The sequence below is a fragment of the Aptenodytes patagonicus genome, chromosome 6 (genome assembly GCF_965638725.1).
Source record: "Aptenodytes patagonicus chromosome 6, bAptPat1.pri.cur, whole genome shotgun sequence".
Classification (NCBI taxonomy): Eukaryota; Metazoa; Chordata; class Aves; order Sphenisciformes; family Spheniscidae; genus Aptenodytes; species Aptenodytes patagonicus.
In genome coordinates, this window is record NC_134954.1 from 44,930,965 (window position 1) to 44,956,767 (window position 25,803).

The window sequence follows — 25,803 nt, forward strand, 5'->3', positions numbered from 1 at the left end:
CCCTAGTGATCAGCTGACCCTACAGCCATTAGTCCCTCCTTTACCACAAAAGCTGGCCCCAGCAGTCCATGAGGACAAGATCCCCATTTCAGCACACACCAGCTTCCAGTTTGGGAGAAATGACAGCGACTCACACATAGAAGTATCAAACCGCATGCAAAGGGGTTGGTATTTGGCGTCCCCTATCTCCCCTAGCAAAGGGGAGCAAGTGGAAAAGACCTGGCCTATAGGCTGTCAGTACACTCATGGGAGAATCTAGGCTGAGACCTCTGGAGACCACCTGTCCAACCTTCTGCTCAAAGCAGGACCAACAGCAAAGTCAGATCAGGGTGCTCTGTAGCTTGTACAGGCAAGTGTTGAGCGTCTCCACAGAGGTTCCAAACCTTAAGAGTAGTCAAAACTGCAGCAAAAGACTCCTGTAGCGACCACCTCGAACCTCGTTCCGATTTGATTCTGTGCGTGTTTAACCACGTCAGGGGTTGGGAAGTTAGCCAGGCTGTTCGCGCCCCCTCTCCCAGGCCGTGACGCACACGTTGCTGTTCGGGAAGCTAGTATCGAGAGCTAGTACCCGCAACACCTTCAGCTGAGGGCACTCGCCACGATGCCGCAGCTGCCCCTTTCCACGTGCCGGGGCGGGGACAGAAACAAACTGCGGCAGAGGCAATCGGAGGAGAAAGACGCCGAAGGCCTCGTCCTGCCTGCAGCCCGGCCGAGGCGCTCAGCCGCCCCGGGTGTCGGAGAAGGGCTCCCTTCCCGGGGGGCGCCGCGGCTGCTCGGACCCCTCTCCCAGCGCCCTGGGAGCAGCGGGCGGCGCTGGGCTGGGCGCCGCCCCGCGCCGGCTGTACCTGCGCCGTCCGCAATGTGCTTCAGGACCTCCTCGTCGGGCACGAACTTCACCTCCAGGGCGCCGCTACCCTTCCCCTCCGGCTGGCTCATGGCAGGCACCCTGCAAGCACCCCCGGGTCAGCCACGTGGGCCCCGCCCGGCCTCGTTGAAACTGTCCTCCGCCTCACCGCGCCGCCCTCCGGAGGGCCCGGGCCCCGAAACTCGGGCCTCGGGCTCCTGCCCCCTCCCCTCCCCGCTCCGCCGCCGCGGGCTCCCGGCCGCCCCCTGCGGCGGCAGCAGGAGGCGGAAGCGGGTTCACGTGCCAGACAACGGGCCACTCCGCCACCCTCCCTGAAGGCGAGCACCGACCGGCGCCGCCGCGCCTTGACTGACCTGTGCCTTGGCCAATCCGCGACCCTCGTTTCTGTCCCGCCTCCCGCCGGCGGGAGCGGCGAGAGGGCGGGACTTCCGCTGCCAGCGAAGCGCGCACCCGCCGGGCGGGAGCCCGGGGTTGCCGTGGCGACGCGAAGCCGCCGTGAGCGCCGCGCTGTAACCGCCCGTCCCCGCCCCCGCCCTCCTCCCGGGGCAGAGCCCCCCCTCACGGCCCGCCCCCGGCCCCGCTCTGCCTCCGCTTCCTGAGAAACGCTCAGCCGACGGCAGCTACGAGGAACTCGCACGCAGCCCCGGGTGGCTGCTTTCCGCCTCCGCGTCTTTGTCGGTGTCTGAGCTATGAAACCCTGGAGATGTACCCCGCATTAGACACCCCATCGACGTAAATCAAAGTTAAAAAAAAAAAAAAAAAAAGGCAATTCACAAAGTATACATTTCTGTTCAGAAACAGCACAATATTTATTTAACATCTTTATATATTTATATATATAATTTTTTTCTGCATTGCAGATTGTGTCGAGTTTTATACATCTCTATATACAGTGATTTAAAATAATTATATTTCATCTCTGGCAGGTATTTACAAAGTCAATAGTAACTACATTTCACATTTCAACAACAGTCAACAGCATCAACCAGCTCAGTAAGACAGTTAAGATAATGGCTTACATGCACCAATAAATGATCTTCAATACGTGCCATCTTCAAGTCTAAGAATGAAGATTTTCCCTGGTCCCAGGTTAAAGGACATCATACAGCAGAGGTCGCGGTTATTAAAAACCCGTTCGGTTTAGTCCTTCACCAGTACCGAATCTTGAACGTCTGGGGTTCATACCAGGACGCGGGGCTATCCTGGTGAAGAGAGGCTCACACCACCAATCCATGTCCTTTCGCCTAGCCTGTTTGTCCACAAGAAGTGGGATACTTGCTGCTTATGCTCCTTCTATGACAGAGATAAGATTTCATAATGCTAAAGTAGTAAAAGTCCTCAGAAACCTTAGTTCAGAGAAACAAACCTGGTATGACAGAAAAAAGTAAGAAAATAATCTTTTAACCCTTGCAGAACGTTTCTTTTTGCTAGTAAAATTGACAGCATATCCTGTATTCTTACAAGGACGAAAACAGATCAAAAGATTTATTGTAAAGTACAGGAACTACAAATTTAAAAAATGCAGCATGGGGTACCTCAATTTAGTCGTCGGGTTTTTTTCATAGCAAATAAAAGCTACCATAGTAAATCTAAAATGTATTAAGAGTATCTGATTTAATTATTAAAAATCTTTATTAGCTTTTTCCTGGAATCTTCGATATGGAAAAAATGTTAAATGACTCAATTTTATTTAATCATATGGTGGTTTTCCATAAATAACCAGCTAGTAATATCCATCCCAAAAGCATTCACTATCTGCAAGAAAACAGTAAGAAATCTTGTTTCAAAGTAATCATTGAACACTGGCACACAAAAACACACAGACACACCCCAGTACTAGGAAGCTATTAATACTTGGACAAGTTGGTTTATCCTGAGTGATTGTTAACTCACATCTACTGTATACTTGAAGCCACAAAGTTTTTACTACTTGCATTTTTCATAAACTAATAACATGAAAGTCTAGCACAACAATAATAACTGCCTGAACAGAAAGAACAGTGTCAATAGCCAGTATTTCTGTCGCTCCCAGGTCCTCCTGGACCATTTTAGAACAAAAGGTAAAAGGTTGCTTCATTCATACTATCTTTTCTGTTTTGTGATCAGTTCTGGGGAGGACGAGGACTCAAACACACAGGATCCGCTACCGATTTGTGAGGCAGTTTCCATGACAAAGCACCATAGAGTCACTTTACTAGGAGATACTCCTAAACAGAAGTCTCCCCTGACCATTTTACCCTCTAAAATCAAAAACCTGTGTGAATTCTCTACCACATTTTAATGAGTGATTAATCATCTTTTCAAGAGTCAAAATTTAAATTGCTTTAAAGAGTTCTATCAGAATGCAAAGATACTCCACTCTAAATTGCTTACACCTCACCAACTGTAAAACACTGGGAGCTCACGACCAAGTAATCGGTTAATAAAACTTGATCTCATCACTTTGCTCATCATGCACAAGCTAAAATGTAGGGCAAGGTTTTACTGTACAGACACAAAGTTTTACTATACATCTGTTCCCATCAACAGCTCCTCACAGGAATAGCTTAGTAATTCTTTGTGATAGGAGGGATAATTTATGGACCCATTTTAAATTCATTTGGTCCCTCAGATACTACCTTTGGTAAAATCTGATGAACACAGTTAAAAAAAAAAATAAGGGGAGGAGGTAGCCTAGAGAAAAATAAATAAAGGAATGGAAGCAAAAATAGTAATTTTTTCATTAAACCTCGAATACAGACAAATAACATGGGACAAATTTTTACTAAATCCATTTCTGGAAGCTGTAAGGTACCCTTAGACTTCTACAGCTTGCTTCTGAACTTCTAATGTCACAGGCCTTGACCCTTGCCAAACTTACTAGACAAGTTTATCTGAAATGGCTAGCTGTTATATTTTGAAATCTTGTTCCAAGATTTGTTTTATTTTAAAATTTCATAATGACTATGTGGAAATCCTCATACATATCAGTCTTGCAAAATCCACTTACTGCTTGTTTTCAGGAACTAGTGACAAACCAAGTTGCTCACAGCTCTCCATCGTCTTCCACCACTGCGTAAGAGGCAGGTGAGTATTTTGGCTCTTCAGCTGGTCATGACATGCAAATTTTGAAAGACTGATACATGTATTCACTAACACAACACCCATGTTGTGATCTGTTACCCTGAATCACCTACAGAAAAGCTTTCCACAGCAAAGTTTATCCGAATGCCAGTGGGAAAACAAACTAAAAAATAATCAAGAGAGATTAAGGCCCATATGCTAGAAATAAACAGCATTTAAAATACTGAAGAAAATATAAAATATTGAACAATTGGATATAAACCAAGAATGCAATGCAAGTACCGAGGATCTGGCTTCTTTGCTTATCATGCTTGGAAAGGAGTGGTATTTTGCAACTTTAGTGCTGTAATTATCCTAAACAAGACATTTAAATAAATTTTTAAAAGGGGCATGTTTACTCTTCTGATGCAAACTATTCCTATGATGTAAATTGTTGTTACAAATGAGACCTAGCTAATGGCTTTAATGCTATATTAAACATGCCAAGGTAACAATATCTTTGGCAATGAGAGAATTGCAGAATTTAAGGATGAGATTATTAGATTTACTAACATCAGAAATATCTTTTTGTGTGCAGTACATACATTTCATTCAAACATGTTCCACTATATTTTCCACACCTCCTCCAGGATTATGAGTACAGTACCTAGTCTATACTGCTTGATTTTTATGATTTTACTCAAAAAGTTATTCTTGGTTCTCACTTAGTCTTCAAATTAATGTAAATTTGTAAGCCAAGATAAACAAAAATTTCTGGTTTGTGACCAAAGTTAAAATGCTGAACACTTAAAAGGGATAGCCATTGGTTCATGATAAAATAGGACAAGTTTAAACTCTTAGGTTAAAATACAGCCATAGCATAAAATTATCTATTCCAAAATTAATTTTTCAAAATATAATTCTCTGAACATGTTATACATTAAATATTGAGGAAAATTTCCCTGGAGCTAAAATTTTCCAACACTAATAATCTTCATTAAAGAAGTAAAACAAACCACATAGTATCTGGAGACAAAAAGGGGTTAGAGTTGGGGTCACCTTACTACAGAGTAGCTTTACCACCATTAAGATGCAGGTTCCCCCCTTAATCTTGAAAAATATGTTCATATTTACATACAGTATACACACAGTTGAGGCAATTGATTGTCAACACGTGACAAATGTATGTACCTACCCACACACAAGTAAACCTCACATGGTGAGAAAAAACCCTGTCCCAGTAAACTCCAGTATTCATATGTAGTGCAAATAAATACTTTGTCAGAAAACATTTTTTTCCTCACTATTTTGATGTTAAAACAGATAATTTTAATTATGTTAAAGCTAGCAGGAGCATGTTGGAAATGTTGTATTTAAGACCAACACACTTGCAAACTACAAATACTAGATCTAATGCTTACTGGCTGCAACATGATGTTCAGTATTACAGAATGAAGTATGCTGTTAAAAAACTTTTCCAAATTCACATCAGAAAGGGTGTTCAAAGAAATCTGCATTTAAAATGGACAGTGACATACGAAGTCTCCAAATGAAAACTAAAAGGATAATATAGCAATTTAAACTGTCATCTTGCAACATTCATTTTAATAGGTATTTTTACTTCATCACTTTGCTGCCTGCAGGATGAAAAAATGGCTCATCATTCAACCAAAAAGCTGTTCACAATAAACCCCTGAAAAGGATAATCAAGCTGGAGTTAGCAATCCCAGCATTTTATATTTTCCTCTAAAATTATAAAGCCCAACAAAAATGAGTTGCAAAATGGCAGCATAGTGTGATGTGGTAAAAACTGTATCAAGGAATAATTAATTTATCCCTACTTACATGTGTATATATACATCAAAATATAGTACCCACACTTCCTCACCTAAGAATTACATGTATGTGCGTGCATGTGCACATACACAGGGAAAAATCGTCATGTTCTGCTTTTTGACCTTCTTTTATAATGCTGCAGTTGCACTGAAATACCACAGAAATCTAAATCTAGTGGCTCATGTCAAGTACCAAATGTTCTAAAACAAGATACAGCAGAATGTGTCAGGATAAAGAGATTTAAGTCTAAATATTTGTCACAGGTGTCAGAAAATTTAAGTATGTTTTGTACTTTGTTTAGTACTTAGCATATATAATCAGAAAGCCAGTAGATTATTCCCTCAACCCATATCCCAGACACTTCTGATTTTATTTATGCCACAGTACTTTGAAGTGTACTGAACTTCAGTGTATAAAGTTTCATATGATCTTAACGCACCCTGGCATAGTTTGAGACACATCTAGAAGCAATAATGATAAACATGATACACAGCACTGGCAAAGCCTGTTATTACAGCTGTTTTGTAGATATTAGTGATGACTCATTTTGTAAGATAGATGTTGAACAGTACTTGTCTGAAAAACGACAAAACAAGCTCCCACAACTGAAACATTGCACTAAAAAGGTAATTTTGAGGTTATAGATGTACCACAACAGCACATAGCAAAAAAGATTTTTTACAGGGATAAATTTGAACTCTTTAAAAAGCCTTATATGGGGTAGATATATACACACAAGAATAAACCAAAATACAATGGATGAAATGATAACAAAAGGCACATCATCAAAATGAGAACTGTAAAAATATCTTAAAAGGTAGTTTGACTAAAGTTTTAACCAATTCGAATTTATGCATGTACATTTGACTTCCCTATCTGAAGTCACGGAGCTGCCTCACCTTCCTGAAATAGTTTAATAGTGCGGGAGTCTACACACAAGAATATTTAAAAAAAAAAAAAAAAAGTTTGTAAAATTTGGCCTGATGCCAATTTAAGTGTCCTAAAACTTCCCAAGGAATGCCTATAATGGCAAGTGCAGAAAGTAGAGAACCTTGTTAATGAACAACTCTACTTTTTAAAATACTGAAATAAAGTAATTCTTAAAAAATTAGCTGACACTCCTGACCTTCTCTTTCCCAAAGATTTATGCAAATTATTTGGTCCTTTTCAATTTACAGTGATGGCTCTTTAATAGAATTTCCTTTGTGATGGTCTCTACAAAATATAAACTTTGTACCTTCAGCCACAACCAATTGTCTCCACTAGCAAAACTTTATAAAATAAAGAAAAGTTTAACCATACACAGCTTTTGACATTTTTACAGAAAATGCCTTGTAGCTTAATCTCAACTTTGCCTTAGTTCTGTCTGTGTGTGACTGGTGGTCCTTAAAGATTAACTTCAATTTAGAAACTGTAAGGTTTTCTTTCTTTCTGATGATACTATTTACTCTTTAACTGAATTTCTGCATCAGTCCAGATGCCGTTTAATTCACTTTATGAATGTAAGATATGAAGACTAGACTACCCAAGTGACTTGTCAAACCACAAAAAACCTTCAAATATTTAAATGAATTTTGATATAAATTTGAAAAAAAAGTTCTATTTGAAATAAAGAGATTCAAAAGCAAAAAAACCCCAAACACCCAAAAACCAAAACCAAGTACCAGCAATGCAACACCTTGTCATTGTCCTGAATTTCTTAAAGACTATCATTCAAAGATAGCCTGCTATTTGTAACTGCTTATGTTTATCCTTCACAGTGACAGTGAAACCAAAGTGCCCACATAAAGATCGTAACTCTTTCCTGTGGGTTTACAATTTGTAAACTTCCAGGATATCATACATGACTTAAGCATAGAGGATGAACTTTCCCCTTTTCTCTCTATCAATCCAAAATGAGATAGAGAGAGATGGAGAGAGAATGACAAACATTTTCCTGTGTAACCAGAAATGTGCTTCTAAGCAGTGTTCTCTAGCGTAAGTACCAGCTAGTGCGCGTATACCAGTCATATACATTCAAGGCTTGGCTCAATGGCATGAATTCCGAATTTATCTAGAGTAGGGCCAATCCACTGAAATAAGAGTTAAAAAAACTGAACAGATTATAAATACCAAGGCAATGAAGTATGATCCTTCTGGGGAAAAAAGGACTGTCAGTACCCCTTTGCACAAACAGTATTTCTAGAAAAGCATTTCACATTGAAGCTTCAGTGTTTCTAGCAAACTATTGTCTCTATCCCTGAGACAGCCCCTTAAGAGTATGGTCTGTCTGGACTGCAGGATTCTTCAAATGACTCCATGATTGAATTCAGGGACACTGAGAAAGCAGCTGGGAGGGGCGGGGGGGGTCCAACAGCCATGATACCATAGAAAGCAGCCTGAGAAATACTCTTTACCCAAATACACCTTTCAATTCAGTGATCAGCACCTCTCAAGAACAACAACAAAAATGGAGCAGAGCTAGCCATTAGTTCCTGGGAAAGTAGTGTTTCCCTCCCACTTACAAACCAAATTGCTTTAACAGCATGGTGTTGTCTAAATTTTAGTCTATATGCAGAATGACCCTGTGCCCTGGAGGGGAAGACATGTAACATTACATATGGCTACAACGCCATTAGAAGTGCATTGTAACCTACATTATCTACTTAGAATCCTCTCTCTGAGGGAAAGCAACTTGGTAATATGCATGTCTCACTTGCTGAACATCAAAAGCTTCTGGGATGAAAGACTGGGGGCAGGCAAGAAAAAAATACCCTCATTTTAATGAGAAAAGTGCTGTAGGCAGCCAGGAGCAGCAATGACAATCCCCTCCCCAGAATTGATTGCACAGACTCAGAGAGGTCCAAAAGTCACACTAGAATCTCTGAGGCACTCCTGGTTCTGAGAAAGAAAAGTCATGATCCAGTAGTCTTTGCAGTACTGTAGACCGAGAAAACAAACCCGTTTCTATTTCTTAACAAAGCCAAAGCATCATCTCATAGGGATCACATTCACCATTTCCGCCGGTGTCTCCAGTCTCACAGTGTTGAAATGGGACTGATCAGCCTACGATGGATTGCACATCACCCAAGGAGAAAGGAAGGCATGGAAAAAGGCATACAGTACATTATATACTGCTTCACAACCATATTTACAAGGGGGGGGGGGGGGAGATGAAGGTGAGGGAAGAATTATTGCTGTTTCAGTAATACAGTATGATAGCTAAACCAAATCAAACAAGATCACAACAGTCAGTATTTTCACACTGCGGGATGATGGTTCATGTTTTGCCTAAGGATGAACTTGCCTGGGGATTAAGGGGAAAGAGGGAGTCCTAAGGAAGGGAGTCAAAGTTACACCTGGGATATCAGCTGCATATTGAAACTTGGAGATCGAGACTGCTTGGTTAGGGGAGCTCCTGGGGGAAGGAGATCTTTACCTTCCCCAGCTTGGCCTAGTCGGTCCTCCTGTAGGCTGATAGTTGAAAACCGATTGGTGTTGCCAGCTGCTAGATTAGTAACACCCTCTGTACCAGCTCCAACGCTGGAGCCTGCTTGACTGCCATTCACATAGTCAAATGATTTACTGGAGGAAGCACTGGCGGTCCTGATCAGGCTCAAACTGTTGGCTTTTGGCACCACCTGCCCAGCAGGCAGGCTGAGGTGTTTCTTAGTAGGTGTCATCTCAATTATATCTGCACCAAGGTCAGTGGATTGGTGCATGTACTGCTTCCGAGCTACTGAATCTCGAGGGCTCTCATTGGATTTTGCTGCAGAAGAGGTTTCCTTATCCTTAGCAGAACGCCCACTTGCTGTTTTCCTTAAGCTGCCCTTTTGGGATACAGATGATAGAGGTTTGGTCCCAACTGGCTGGCTGCTGAGGGAAGCTCCTGATGAAAATCCTTCATCAGCATCATTAAGGTTCACGGATTCCTCTCTTCCATTTACACCTTCAGCATCTATTAAGAAAAAAGAAACAACCAAAAAAACCCCCGAACCAATCAGAACACACAGTAAACATTCAAGTTACATGAAGACAAAGATGGGCAGAGAATGTCAAAACAAACCTCATTTGCTAATCCACCTGCCTTCCACTTGCTTTAAAATTTCTGATTCTCAGCCAATAATCTTCCTGTCATATTTAGCAGAATAACAGAATCTAGCAGTAAGTACTCCCTGAGCTTGATTTGCCTTTCCTCTACCTCACTTTTATCAGTCAGAATATCTCCCAAACTTTGTCTATAAACAAGAAGAATTTGGTTAATTTGTTTTAGTTCTGCCTGAAGACACTGGTGCCCATTCTCCTCCTACATGTGGTTTAAAAAAAAAAAAAAAAAAAAAAAAGCCTTTCAGACTATTTTTATCCTATTTTGAGGCAAGATCTAAGCATGTTCAGGATCTCTTCCAGTCAGAGTAAGTTCTGGAGAGTGCTCAGTAAGCTTCAGAGTTAGGCTACTTCCTAGGCCAGCAATCACAATGCTCCAACAGAGGTAGAAGGCTTCTGTTGTGTGTAGCTGGCACTTCAAACAATGTGATTATACTTTCTGTTGGAGATTAACCTAATTCCTAGTTCTGTCTCCTCCAGGGCTCAATCCTCCCTGCATTTCCAGCAATCCTATCTAGGTGCTTCCACCATATTTGCTTTTATCTCAGCATCTAGATTTTTCAGAGAAAAAAAAAACCAACCCTTGTATTAAGAGAAGTTTAACCTCTGAAACACTTCATGTTGTAGAAGAGGCACTATGCTTTTGAGTGGAATGTCAAAGAGAAAAAAAGCCTGACAAATGTCTTTCTTAAATCCTTGTTTTCAGGCCTATAACACGATTAGGGCTGCACACAAAGACTTTTTTTTTTTTTTAACATCTTATTCCAGTCTCTTTTTCTAAGCCCCAAGTACTCAAGAGTTATTGTTTCACTAGAAAACCCAACAGCATTCAAATTTCAAAACTGAAAATGGAGCTTGAGTTTTTGCTCCATATATCTCATTTCAATGGGAAAAAGCCATAAAGTTTAACCATGTTAGCAAAAAAGGAGACATTCAGGCTATAAGAATTTTGCTTTTCTTTATAAAAGCTGTGGAGCCTGATTATTTGTGAGAAATCTGCAAAGCCTATGGATCTGTCCCAGCTAAAACCACTGTACTGCTCTACTGGCAGTTTGTTCAGCCCAGCTCGCCGCTAAGCAAACATGTTTAAATCTCTCTTGTGGAATGGGGAAAAAGTGGTGGCAAGGATCTAAGAGATTCTAACATGTGAGTGGAAACTCATCCTTTCATGCTGACTGTTAGCAGAGCACTAAGGAACATTTTACATTATGGCAAGCAGAACAGACACAGAAAGCTTTCAGTGTTGTTGCTGCCTCTGTGTAGCAGGAATATAGCCTGATCCAACTTGACATTTCTGAAGTGTAAAGCAAAAAGAAAACTTTACAGGGAGGTTTTATTATTCTGTTTTAAACTTACTACTTCTTTTCAGGAATCTTTGCCTTGGAATTACCATTACTGTGTATCAGCTTACAAGAGACATTTAGCCATCTTCAAATCAGATCATTCTCAGGCCTCTCTCAGAACAATGCAATGTGAGATTATTCTGTAGTTTTATATAGTTCTATTTGACTCATTAGCCTCCCAGAAGCAGAAAGGTAATACAGTTCATGTTACTGCAGTCTTCCTTCCTTGGTAAAGCCTTTAGCCTTAGAAAAAGAAGCTTCTTAGGTTTCAAGGGCTATTATTAAAATGAAGGATGTGTTACTTGGTTTAACTTCCTGTAACCATATTTAAAATACATATACTTTCCCCCACTCCTGCCCACCCTGTTTGGTCAAACTAGGCCTTCATCTTCTCATTGAGACATAAGTGTATTTTCTTACATTAGACAGAGATATATTTTATTTACAATCCACCACATCTCCATTCCTCCCCCCCCCTTTCCCCCACATAATCAAAGATGCTAATAAAAATATGACGTAACTGGAACATACTGAAAGCAAGAGCACTTTTTCAGTAAACCAACATTTATGTTTCTTTATATAATCATGCAAAGCTGGATGAAAGCGTGTTTGGTTACAAGCAGCAATAGCAGCGGCTGAAGTCCCCTCTCAAGCCCTTCTTACTCAAACGAAAGATGTGTAATTTGCAAGTAGGTATCTCCAGACAATACTGCTAAGCTTTTTATTATTACAAGAACATTAGTCATCTTCAAAGTTTACATTAAAACATTGTCGAATAACAGGATGCTAAACCAGACATTCCTATTCAGGGACAGTGAAGCAGAAGAGTCACGCTGAAAAAGTGGCATTTTATCCACAGAATTTAAAGACAAGACTGAGAGGGGTTGTTGCAAGCTTTTGGATCCTGCAACTATACAGAGGCCCAAGCAGCTCAGCAGTGCTCAAAAATAAAGAAGATAGAGAAGACAACGTGCAAGAGAATTTCTGTCTAGTCAGATCCATATACCTACAGAAGTTCTCAGTGGGATTGAAGAAATTCAGCAAACACATATTCTTTTCACGTTATTTTTCCTCTAAAAACTGCCCTCAGAAACCATCAAAAAATGTTTGAGTCCTTACATACTCTGTCTGGGGGGAAAAACAGGATGAAGTCAAAGTTTTCTTCCCCCTCCCTCCCCCCCAATAGACCAATAAGACAATTAAAAAAGAAAACAAAAACTAAACACCTACTCCTCCCAAGCACTCTGCTATTGTAAGGCCAGAAGAGAAAGAGACAGTGCAACCTGACAGAAATTGTACTACAGTGCAATTCAGGACTCTCACTGTTCCCTATCAGAATAAGTCTGTCCCCAAAGAATTCGTTATTTATGCCTGTACATAATTAATCCTGTAGATGTAGATACAGCATTCTCCACTGACCCAAAATAGTGCACATAACCACAGCTGCTACCACCCAGAAGCAGAATACCTTGTAAGGCATTACTGAGTCAGTCTTGAAATCTTCTGCCTTTTTCTACTTACTGGGTCAAAACACTGATCCGAAGAAGGGGTTTTAAACAGCTTTTTAAAGTGACTTTTATTTTGTTTATCCTTCCCATACCTGAAGGTTGAAGTGTCACTAGAAATTATCAGTCTCTCATTACATTGTTTGATATCAAAATTATGTTTATGAGAGGGAATTTGCTAGCTGAAACTTTCTGTGAAATCAGCATCAGTAAAATAATAGACCACTATATACACACACACAATTCTATACTGATAATCAAGCCAAACTTCATTCCTTGGCCTTCTCCCAGATGCTATCAACTGGCAGAGTTCAGTTTGCCCCAGCATGTAATTATGCATTGCTAATGTTACAGAAGTAAAGGGTATTCAACCCACTTCTATTGAAGTAAAGCATGTGGAATGATGCCTTATTCAAGAACATGCCAAATTATACAGACGTCTTAAAACAAATTAAGACTAGAAGGCCACATTTTTATCAACTTCTTTCCCACTTCCTGTCTCTCCCAGAAGGTTCTCTGCAGCTGAGGACTTCTCCATATCCTTCAGGTCATGCACATGCAAAGTTTAGTAAAATGGTGTAAGACCAACTGAACAAGTGAATTTAGGAGAAGACAGGACTCATTTACTGAGCATGCTCAAATTCACTATGCACCAAGGAGTAGATTATAAACCCGCACTAAACATTTTTATGCAACTATCTTCTACAGAAGCATGATATCTTAATTATTGTTTGATAGCAACTCTGTTTAAGGGTAAGGATTCTGTGATAACACTACATTAAATCTCCAAATTCTCCAGATTAGTGTTTCCAGAAGAACAAATCTGAAACCATGTAGCTCATATCCAAATGTGCAAATAAATCTCATTCATGATCAACTGATATGCTTATAGAGGCTGGAGATACCAAAGGAACGTTCAGATAGAAAAGACGACTTAACATAGGAGAACACTTGAAAATATGTTTAGCTAAACTTATTTTTTAATTTTAATTTTTTAATTTTCTTTACAAGAAATTAATTCTCATCTCCGAGGAGAAATCATGATTCTGATTCAGTACTCAAAGCCACGTCTTTTATGGAGTAAAGATGAGAAAATTAATAGATGAACTTAAATAAAACAAATTCTACCAGCTACTCTATCTGCTATTCTTGGATGCAGAGCAGACATACGAAGTCCTACAGCATTTGTGTGGACAGCATGACTAAGAAAACAATAATTGTTTCTAAAGTTTTTAGAAACATGACAACCTGATTTCTTTTTGAAAACACAAGCGCTTTTTTGGTACTTGTCTTTAGAGCAGCCAGCTCATTCACGTAAAGGAGTTGTATGTGTATGAATTTTCAATTAAAGGATGACTGGCAAATAAAAAACTTTAGCAGTTGTATATCTGTCTTAGATAGGCTTGACTTTTAACGGGAACAGGAAACTTCATTCTTGGAAATTTAAAAACTGCAGACTAACAAGACACTATTGTAACTAAGTTGTAGCCAAATCCATTTATACTCTGTACTGTCTATTTTTCAGGACTAGATTCATGTTCATCTGGTGCATTTTTTCCTTCTGAATATTAGATTAAACATGCTCAGTAATAGAAAGTTTCCAAGCAATCCCAAAGCTCTAGGCTATTACCCCTGCCTTTTTTTTTTTTTTTGCCATGCCAAGCAGTCTTTCACCACACAGATGCAAGCCCCAGGCCAGCCCACGTGATAACAAAAGGTAGTACCTGACCTGATGTTAGGTATATAGGGGATGCGTGTTTTGCAAAGAGAAGCTAATACACCCTGGGATAGCGGAAACACACACTAGAATGGAAAGAAGTTCTGCTTGGGGATAGGGAGCCAGGATCCTCCTCCAGCAACTGCCTCACTGACTTCTGCCTCCTCATCTCTGTCCTACCCTCTGTTGTGGCTGCTGCCAAGGTGGGCTCCGGGAAGCCATGCTCAGGGGTCCTGCGCATCAGCACCTCCCCCTCTTGCTCACGTTTGATCCCTAGGTCTGTGGAGCCGTGTTGGATCGGTGAGCCAGGTATGCTTGAGTCAGCCTCGTTTGAGAAGTCAAAGCCATCTGGGATTCAACATATAACATTTTAGTGCTTTTCTATTCCTTTCTTGGCATTCCAACCCAGGCAGGGAAAATAGAAGGTTTATGCGGACATGGAACAAACACAAAACACTACCCATGCTTAGTTAAAAGTTGTGAGAACATCCACAGAAAGGGACAGGTGGGCTATACTGTAGACCAGAGACTAGCAAATGAATATAATGGCAACTACAGTGAAGACACACATGACCCAGAGTCCTGAAAACAGAAGACAGCTACTTGTTGTCCTGGACATCCTGATTCAGCTGAAGACCAGAGGTCATCAAATCCTTTTGCACATGATACAGAAAAGAGTACCACAGGAAAATATGTAATCCATGTTTTCAGACTCTTTTACCCTCAGTTTATTTTTAGGTTATTCTACTTTTTACCTTCAGCCATTTATGCAGCTTTTTTAATCAATGTTTTATACATGCAGCAACAAAGCTTTAGAAATATGACAAAGTGATTTCAAAGCAAGCTTTTTGCTACACCTACACTGAAGATGTCATCATATCATGGTAAATATGACTACATTTTTTTTTTCTTCATACAGTCAAGCACACTTCCATATGACGTTAAGTACTCACTGAGGAAAAATAAGGACTAATTCTAAGCTATCCAAAGCTATTTTATGACATGGCCCCTCTCTAAATTGGGCCATATGGTGGTAGGAGTGCGACGTTCAGCTTTTCCCTCTCCCACTGCCTTCAGTAGCTTTAGGTAGCTGGAACCCTATCAAGGTCTGGATAATACCATTCATGGCCTGAGCTATTTATGATGGGAGGCAGTTGAGTTTTAGTGTGGATTAAAGAAAGAACTCAAATTCTAAGCCAAACTCTACCCCTACAATTTTATGCTGTGTTACATGGAGAAAAAAAGAAGTCTTACTGAACATTTTCCAGCTTCTCCATTTTCTCGCCTACCTCATGGGTTATCACTCAATCAAAAACAAAACAAACACCCCAAATGTTCATGTTCATGCAGTGCTCTGAAGATGTAAAATACTACACATTGTTATGGAGTATCACTTTTCAAAAACAAACAAACAAAAAAAACCCCAACCAACTGTTCTGCAAACATTCAAACTCAGAAGCCAGATTACAGTGATGATGATGAATACAGTACGCTACAGTATTTGCTCTTGGCAGAAAAAGCTCACCTTCTCTTCTCCAGCGATGACGACGGATAGAAGCTGTTGTAATAGCAGTCCGAGAAATCCTCGGCACTGTCGGAGTAACTTCTACTTTCAGTACCTTCTGGCCTTCTTGTGATGCATCAGGAGCATCAAAGGGCAGTGAGTTCTTCATGGCATTTGCAACCTAAGATAGAAGTAAAATGCTGTACTACTACTGTCCTTGATTGCACTAATGGCAACATTAGATCTCTTGCTGGATACAGAAAGGGAAACAACCAAGAATTGTTAATTACGCCAGATCCCATCCAGATGGTTGGCCCCCATCTCTAAGATTCATAGTTGAGAACTAAATTGAAAAGCTCACCACAAACCTATTCCCAACAATATAGCTGAATTTTCTCTCTTTTTTTTTTTTTTTTTTTTTGAGGTAATTTATTTCATTCCACGTTTGCCACCTCTACTGACAGAGGTAACAACTTACACAGGAAGGTCTCCATCCAAAAGAGATTGCAAAATGACAAGGAAAATATCATTTATGTTTTATGACAAGAATGTCATAAAACTAAGTCACAGGCCAAGCCAATGCAAACAGCATATGGCCTTGTGCATGGGGGAGACAGGGCCACTTTCCACCCCCCACACCCCATACCTTACCACCCCCCAAAACCCAACCTAACCAAGGGGATTAGACTGCAGGTACTTGCAAAATTTAAAAACAAAATTGCAACCTAAGCAATGAGCATTAAACCACTAAAACGCATTCATCTTTATTAGATCTAGGGTTTTTATTGTAATAGCCTATAATAAAGTCAGAGTTTTGTTTGCAGCTTTGAGGAGAACAAATGACCTCTTTTGGCTTTGATGTTTTAACTGCTTCTTTAAATTTTCCATAAAATGCCTTTGTGAGATCAGAGGTTTACTTTAATCAGCTAATGTTTCCTAGTTTACAAGTAAATTGTTCAAAAAGTAAACTTGTGTACCAGCTCTTGGAAAGCAAGCGGGGTCTCTATGACACGTGCCATAGTCAACAATAACAAAGTTGCTGCACACAAAGTGTGATTTAAAATTTAAAAAAAAAAAAAAAAAAAAATTCAAAGTGAACACACCTTGATTTTCCAAAATCCGACTTTATAAAACCAACCAACAATAAAAATATTAGACACATTTTAAACTTAACATCACAACTTCATTCATAGATCTCTTACGTTTCACAGACATCTGACTTCCTACATGCTCTTTACACCCCCTCTAATGAAGTCAGTAGATAAAATAAGAGGGTCAGAGACATCTAGACTTAAAATAAAACAACTATGGAAAATGTAATTTGCTAATCTCTATAAAATCCTACCTAGCAACAGTTCCCACCATAATTTGGGCAGGTTATTCTCTCCACTACAGTTTACAAGAAGCATTATGAAAAGCAACTTTATATTGCCTCCTAATGGATTTTCTCTTGTATCACAAAAAAATTTGGTTTTGCAACTTGAGAGAATAGAGATCACTGTATGGCAAGATAAACACATTTATTTAAATACATGTGGTCTGCATGTCTTAAATACATGTAGTCTACTTGTTAGCTCAAGGCAAAGGCATGTAAAACCCTATTTTAAGACACAGATAAAACTGTAAGGTTGACTGTTCTGTCCACTCAAATGAAATACAGATCTGCTTTAGAATATGCATCTTTGCAAGATACTCCACTCTTCTGACAATGCATACATACATTTTTCTTCCTTTTAGACCATGTTCTTTTCCTAAGAACAGGCATTTTGTTTATTGTATAAAGACTTGTGGCTAGCTAATGGAGTAGTATCAACTCTTTAGCACATTATTACAATCAAGCATTTCCTAGTTTTATGCTGTAAGCAACATTTTCGTATGTTCCCCTCAACCTAGTGACAGAATTAATGCACTTTTAAACCTCATCAATGTTGTCTTGATATTCTGAGGTTGCCAGAGGCCTTGGAAATGTAAGGGACATCCAACAAATTCCTTGAACACCCAAGGCCCACATATACCAAATCTGCTTAACTAATTAAGTCATCTTTCATTAGCATTCGCAAAAACACAAACTGTGAGAAATCTACTAAACCACTGGAACAGACCCTATTGGCAGAACTTTGTTTTATGACGATCTCAGATAACGTTTGATAAAATGACTATATCAATGCATATGGCATGCCATAAAAGCTCCATGAATTAAAGGTGTTTATTCGCATTATAATAAAGTAAAAGTGACTTTCCTACAAGTTATAACAGGCAAACCATCCAGCAACCATGAGAAGAAATGAAACTGTTTCAAACAGTAAAGCCACAGATCACAGAATATTAACTAAATTAAAGACTTTTCACTTCCTGGGGGGCTGGAATGGCTGCCATACAGCTGATCCTGATTTCCAGCTGCTGTTGTGATCCTGTAACTCCCCATTAAACATCTTCTCCACTGCCTTCCTGTTTGACTTCTAACCAGCACAAAAGATTATTGGCACCGTCACAGAAATGCTCCTTATCATTCTGCCTTCCACTTGTACAACATTGATTTGCCCATTGCTAGCTGATTTTCTCAGTCTCAACACTTGTTTGTGAATTGCTCTCCTATTCACACATAGGCCTTTTTCCATGCCATCCTCTTGAAATGGTACAAACTGCATTCACCCTGTCCTTGATCACATTAAAGACTTCGGAAACTCATTTCTGCTGTACTGAACCAAAGCAGATCAAGTTCAACAGTATACAATGGTTTGCCTTCCCATCTTCTACTCACTAGAGTTGTGCCCTCTTTTGAATAGGTACCTTTCTCAGTATACAGGATTAAAATCTAAAAATTAGTAGCAGAAAGCTTCTGCAGCAGGACCAGAAAAGTGACAGAGCACTTCTGCTTGTTGAACCTTTTAACAGCTGGCCCTTTCTAACAGCACAAATTGTACTTCTGGGGACTGAGGAGAACCATATGGAGCTAAAAATCAATGCAACAGTAAAACCGTGAAACAATCTAAACAAACAGTTTGAATGAGTCACAGCCCTTCTCTGACAGAAAAAAACAAAACTGCAATCCTTCAGGATGCAAAAAAACTTGCTCACTATGTCTAACCCAGCACTGACAGGCAGGAAAACAAACAAACAGCACAATTCAGATTTGGCAAGCCAAGTCTGCACCTATCAATGACAAAGGAAGGCTAGTTTCAGGCCACACATCCACTCTTGCCTACCAGAAAGGAGCTCTAATGAAAAGAACATCCAACAAAAGCAGTAAGTACATCAATAAAATACACTGGATAAAGGTGCTGTCACAACAGGGACTTGCGGATCCATGCTTCTTGTATACCAGGCTAAGAAAGCTTGTGCGCCTCTGCACTGAAGACAGGAATTTCAGTCTGAAACAAGCACAGAACTCTTGTGTTCAGAGGAAGAGACTGATTGACTGGAACTGAGCTACTCCCCAGGTCCAGGCTAGCTTGGTCGTAATACTGAGTCTTGGTGTCTAGTTTTCCTCTGTAGAAACTCCCAGTTTTCATGACTATGAAACCAATACCCAGTGTTGGTTAACAGAGATACTTTTCTTTTCCTAGAAAAAGCCTTTCCCTTGTATTACTTCCTGCCCTTTCCAGTGCAGTCTCTGGGTAACAGTGAAAGAAGACCGCTTCTACGTTACAGATATTTCACAGCTTTCTGATGTTGCTATTTCAGCCTTTTTTTTTTTTTTTTTTTTTTTTTTTTAAAGTCCACAGGAAATATCAACCTATTTAAGTAAGAGCATGGATCTACTATATTGTCAAAAATATTCCTCCAAGAGACATACCCAAACACAGGGACCATGATGTTTCTCATTGTAATGATGACTTATGGTATTCCCATAATTACACAAATAGCTTGAGTACAGATATCTAAAAATAATCCTAATGTGGGGGTTTGCCTGAATATCAAATGGATTTCAAAGAACTTGCTGCTGTTAGGAAATCCTAGGCAGAAGCTGAAATTGAAACTTATCTGGGATGCTGCACAGACAACATTCTACTTGGTGCCAGTAGTTTTAAGTTTAAAATACAAAATTTTATAATGCTGCTAAATTATACACACCTCCTGGAGAATGCAATGAGGTGAAAGGACTCCAACCTTTCAAAAAGTCAAATTGTTTGAATATATAGCATGAGGCCAAGGACATGCAGGTCATCTTTTTATAAAACTGACAATTTCTTAAAGCTGCTTTTTAAAAATTGCAGTAAAACAAGATAGGAAGCAAGGCAATGATCAGAGTATTAAGAAGAAAACCCTACAGATGCACCTGGACGCATATGCATGAAAAACCTGACAACTGGGGAAGGGGGGAAAATGGGTGATGTCATGACATCACTGACACCAGACAATGGGACGGAGAGGCAAAACTAGCTTTGGAAAAAAACAAAGACATTCTAGAAGATTCTTACAATTAGAAGTAATCTCTAAGGCCAAACTGATTAAAAATGAACAATCAGGACTGAAAATTGTCGTATCATCAATTGAATTAAGTTCCAGATACTTCTACACATCTTTTAAATGCAGCAGTTTGGTAGGGTGGCCCAATTCAGCAGGTTCAATATTTAATTTAAAACTTTCAATCTGATGGAGCGATGAGTCATTTCCAAAAGGAACCAACTACTGTAATAATTCAATAGATACCAAGCATTCAAAATGCAGCAGTGTCAGAAAGCCCATAGATAAATTTTACAGCCAATATTAATTCATCAAGAGATTAATTTTACGTCATTTATTGCAGAAGCGAGGGATCTCAGATTGCCACATAAAATGATTTTTCCCAATCCACTCCGTTCTGCGTTATGTAAAAAGCAGTGAAATTTTACTGCTGTTAGTTCAGAGGAGCGCTAAAGGCTTCTAGCCATAATTCTGATGCAGAAACTGAGACAATAGTCTATTTACTTTATTCTCCTTAATTTTCCCTCTTATGTCGATCCTCATTCCTACATCTGACAAAAAATAAAATCCTTCCATTCCTCCTTTCTCTCTGTCAGCCTCCTCATCCTCCCCAATCACATCCACCTGCATCCAGCCCAGTTTCACCACTTTCCCCATTTCATGTCTCTCTTTTTATGATCAGAACAGCAAGTATAGTGGAAACTGAAAAAGCCAAACAATCAGAACTCCATTCTATTGCTGGTCCTCTAAAGAAGGTAAAGATTAAGACCTGCGTGACTGATCAATCAAAATCTGACATTGACTCTGGAGATGAAGCTCCTTTTCACTTTCAGCTCTATCCTGTTGTTGCTTTTTCTACTGTGTTATCAGTTAAACCGCACAGGATATTCTAAGACCTGCTGAAGGTCTAGAAGCAAAGAAAACACCTTCTTATGACATAGAACCATTTGGTTAAGCATCTTTGAATCACTCATCGGTAGCTTATGCCAAAACAACATAAACATTTTGATCCAACTGTAATACATTAGAAAATCCTAGCTTTCAGTATCAATGAGTCCTAGGAGATCCCAATATCCTAGCTTAATACTCAAGCAGAAAAATCATGGTATAAATAGCTATGTTGAAAACACCGGCTGTTAACAACCACTTGCATTTGGGAGTGCAGTAAATGGCCACAAATGCTTTCATTACCAGTCCACTTCAGAATTACATCCATACTCCTCTTAACCAAGTCCATAAATTGCAATGGATTGTTTCTTACCAGCAGAGGCTGTGAGTAGAGTTCAAGCTGTGCTCTGTAAATGATGTCCTCCAATACCTCCTGGCCAAGATCCCACTGACCATTATATCTAAAAAGTAAAGAAAGATATTTATCTTTCATATCTTACGAACTCAATCTTGTCTTTTTTCTGCCCAAATCCAGCTCTTCACTTCTTTGCTTATGTAGAAAGTTCATCAACTGTATGTACATCTCTGCCCCTTCACTTCTTTTAAAAGTACAGACAAAGCGTTTTATTAGTCATGTTGATATAACAAAAAAGCTGCTCCCTGTCACCTCCAAGCAAGACAAAGTTGATGCCATAATCAGGACAAACTTAAACAATAAAAAAAATGGGGTCAAGATGTAAAGGTTAACACTACTTAGCAGAACTGAATTTCCATCAGAAATGGATTTTTGCTACTTCAGAAGCTACGGACATTCAACAGGTCTGCATTTCACCAGGTTATCTTGGCATCCAAGCTCATTATGCTTGTGAACAGAAGGTATCTGGTGGCAGTGGAAACTTGGGAAAAGATGAAGCCAGAAGCCTAACTCTCTTCAGCACCTACTGCTGGCCCTTCATCACCTAATTCAATGCTGACAAAGGTATTTTGAAATTATTATGGCTGAGCGAGCAAGTAATGGGAAATACACTAATTGAGTTATAAACTTGTTTTATGAGTTTAACTATTTTTTTCAATCATGAAACAACCAGCATTTATATTTTAATTCACGTAAAACCAGACATTTCTCTTTATACAAAAAAACCATTCACTCACATGGCGTAATAGACACCTGTGAGCAGCTGCACCATGAAGTCAGGGTCTAACACCACTCTGCCACAGTGTTCTTTCCAGCGCTTCTCATGCTGCCGTGGAAATCCACTCACACACAGCCTGAAAAAACACACCATTGTAACAAAATGTTAACTCCACAAGGACTACAAATGTCTTTACATCACAAGGATTTTCATTTATTTTCAAAATTTATTTTTCAAAATGTAAGTACACAACAGAACATTCTTATGTTGCTCTCCAAACCATTAAAGCTGTTTTATAACAGTGCCTTGAGATGTGGCTTGCTGATAATCCAGTGTTATTCACATATAGCCATTAACTCCATCTGTTTTCTTCAAATCATAACCAGCTTCTAAAGAATGAGGGTGGCAAGAAGTTCTCTACTGTCAGCCACCAAGTAGGAGACTCTCCCCAAAATTCAGTAACTGAAACCAACTTCGTATATGTCATCTCCCATCTAATGTATGATGACAGCATGCAATCACCTTTTACCTAAAGTTGGATAACACAGATACTGTATTCTTGAGAATTGTTCTCAGCTGCCTTCTAAAGAAATACTTCTGACCCTTGAAAAGGGGCCTGCCTTCCCATATACTGCATAGCACTGAGTCTCCGTAAAAAAACCGAATAATTTATTCATAACTTTAATATCTGAATCTTCATCATGGAAGCAACACATGGCCTCTAATACATACCTGCTGCACTGTTTCAAAAACAAAAAAAAAATCCCTAACCTATAAATGTTGTCCCTCTTCTCTACCCCAAGAACGGATCTAATTTTCAAATGCAGGAAAATTCAACGTATTTGGCAAATTTAGCATAGCCACAACTCAAGTGAAGATGATGGAAGCATACCAAGAATTAACCCATTCCCATCAGAAATCACAGAAAAGAAAACAGGCTATAATCTTAACTGCATGTGTGTGTTACTACAGAATATATGTTGTTGGAAGCTAGTCTGATCCTTCTTTGCTACATAACTGAATTGCATGTAATGCTTTTCTTTCATGGCAGTATTGTGCTGAAGCAAACAAGCTAAATCAAAAAACATTTAAAGAGGTTCCTCTGTTTTGGGGTAGCAGGAGAGAGAATTTATCTCATTTTAGACAAAAATACTGGTAAATACAGGCATATGGGAATATCAGCTATACTTTGAGATTTTTCAGAACAAAAAGCAGGGATCTTTGCCAACCAGATGCTTCTAAGACCATTCAAGTAGAAGGTTATATAAAAGGCATGTACAAGAGTTTGAGAAATCTGGAGAATTCACTACTGTGAAAGTGGAATGTTATTATCAGGGAAAAAAAGAAAGGAAGGAAAAAAGAAAAAAAAAAAAGAGAAAAACCCACAAAACATCAAACCAAAGAAAAACCAAAAAAACCCACTAAAACCTAGAACATCGTGCAAGTACTTCATATAAATCATCCTCAGAAGCAAGACATTAATATTTGGAAGTAGAGGAAACTGGTGATATTCCTCACAGGATTTTTAAGGTGGCCATACTGAAAAATGTCTGAAAGATACGTAAATCCAAAAAATGCAAGTCAGTCTGAGTAGCTTCAACTCATTTTCCCCCCAAACTGCCTTTTTTCCTTTCCAAATAACAGAAAGTTACATAACTAGAATGAAAGCCCATGCAGTAGTAAGATAATGCATGTGTTTTATCTGTATGCAAGTACAGCTTCAAATTTCCAATTAAGTTGCAGGACTGACCAAGAGTTACATATTTTAAGTTATTAAACACAACAAATAAATTTTTTTTTTTTTTTCTGGATGAATATTTAGAAGTCTAGATGCACCCTGCAAGACTATTTCAAAGGCAAGTGTCTCACCTGGAACCCATCCTACAAAGTGATTGGTAAGAAGAGGCAGGCATATAGACAATAGCAGAATTGTAGCACAGCATAAGAAAGCTCAGCACCTCAAACCTGAAAAGAGACAAGAGCAAAACCTTGCATGGTTTAAATTCTTAATATTTCATCAGAATTTAACACAAGAATTCTACAACTCAGTCTCAAAAAATTCCCACAGGAAAAAAGTGTCAGAAGTAAACACACAAATCCTGAAATCCTCTTTCATTATAATTCACTAACTTGAAACAGGTTATTAAAGGTTCAGTATTAAACACTTAAAAATATTATTACTGAAAATCATTAGCATATGCAGGAACTACGGAGGAAATGGCATATGGCATAATATTCAGACAAAGGTATAGAAATGGACAAGTCTGCAATGCATTCAAAATCATTTTATCAGTTTTCCCAGAGCTGGCTTTAGACACAGGTAAAGCTGGCAGTCACTATAACAGCAGGGCAATTTCTCTCATCCCTAGTTCTGTCTATCCACTCAGCTCCATTCCTCTTTTCCTGTGGAAAAAGCAGTCACAGCCTCAGAGCCAAAGCTGAATTTTGTCACACTTCCAGGAAAATTTGAGTTGACAGACATAAACCCAAAGATATTCCTGATTGACACAGAAATGACAGAGAAGTTACTCTCTTCTAAATTAACTAGTAGAGGAACATACAAAGTTGGAACTAACAACAAAAAATACTATACCCTCAAGATTACCAAGACTGTTCTCTAGATTTATTTCCAAGCACTTAATGTTGAGAAAGGACTGAACACATAATATATTTGGTCTTAATGTTTAAGGATTTGTTGTCTGCCTAGTGAAGCACCTCTAATGTTAGAATACATCCACCTACCGGTTCTGTGCTGTGAAGGTTTCTCTTTGAGGATGAAGATCACTGTAAACTACCCTGATGAGATCATGCTGACATAGAGCTCCTTCAGTTAAAGCCATGGATCCAATAGTAGAGGGCTAGAAGCAGGTGGTGGGAGGAGAAAGGAAAGAGGGGGGAGAAATAAAGCCATAAGTAAAAGGTCCCTGAAAGCATTAAAACTCCTAACCACCCAAGCCAAAAGACACACTTGTCCTGGGATCTGTAAAAATGAAGATTATTCCAGAATACAGTAAATCTAAAAACAATACCTAATTTCATTATTATAAAGTTTCCACACTTACAAGCAATAGAGCAGGTGAGAGCAATTTTCAACTCTGATTCTTACATATCCATTTATAGTAAGTTTATCCTAATTGCGTAGACCTTTTGTACAGTAACAGTAGAGAAAGAAAAAGATTCCAAGTTCAAACTGTATTAAGGAGGAGTTAGAAGGAAGACTCATTTTATACCAACACTTAAGAGGCAAAAAACCACAGCTGCAACTACAACACAACTAACCTCTGTTCAAAATGGGCACTATCAGCAAAGATTTTTCAACATCTACATTCCTTTTCTTCTACTAATGCTATTGAATTCGATTACACTAATTGCAAGCTACTGACACTGAAAACTTACTGCAACAAGATGCATCTAAAATGGCCTGTTGCATCAAATGGATCCAGTTTTCATTCCTCTAATAGATCCAATTCTAATTTACCA

The 25,803-nt window shown here is 39.2% G+C and overlaps 1 protein-coding gene across 8 annotated transcripts in view; it reads right to left on the reverse strand.

The window, feature by feature from the left end:
* The window catches only part of LOC143162258 (hyccin 2), an 80,421-nt gene that overhangs the window by 15,667 nt on the left and 38,951 nt on the right, over positions 1-25,803 (reverse strand). For 5 of the 8 annotated variants that reach the window (XM_076342348.1, XM_076342344.1, XM_076342345.1 and 2 more), the window contains 7 exons: positions 25,066-25,181; positions 24,193-24,288; positions 22,343-22,459; positions 21,564-21,651; positions 15,917-16,076; positions 14,572-14,739; positions 8,489-9,680 (listed from right to left, as the gene is read on the reverse strand). In XM_076342348.1, coding sequence (XP_076198463.1) covers positions 9,076-9,680; positions 14,572-14,739; positions 15,917-16,076; positions 21,564-21,651; positions 22,343-22,459; positions 24,193-24,288; positions 25,066-25,181 — 1,350 coding nt within the window. In that variant the 3' untranslated portion in view covers positions 8,489-9,075. Of the gene's footprint in view, positions 1-845; positions 1,039-8,488; positions 9,681-14,571; positions 14,740-15,916; positions 16,077-21,563; positions 21,652-22,342; positions 22,460-24,192; positions 24,289-25,065; positions 25,182-25,803 lie in introns of those variants that run through there. The other 3 variants (XM_076342350.1, XM_076342352.1, XM_076342349.1) reach the window with 3 other exon arrangements.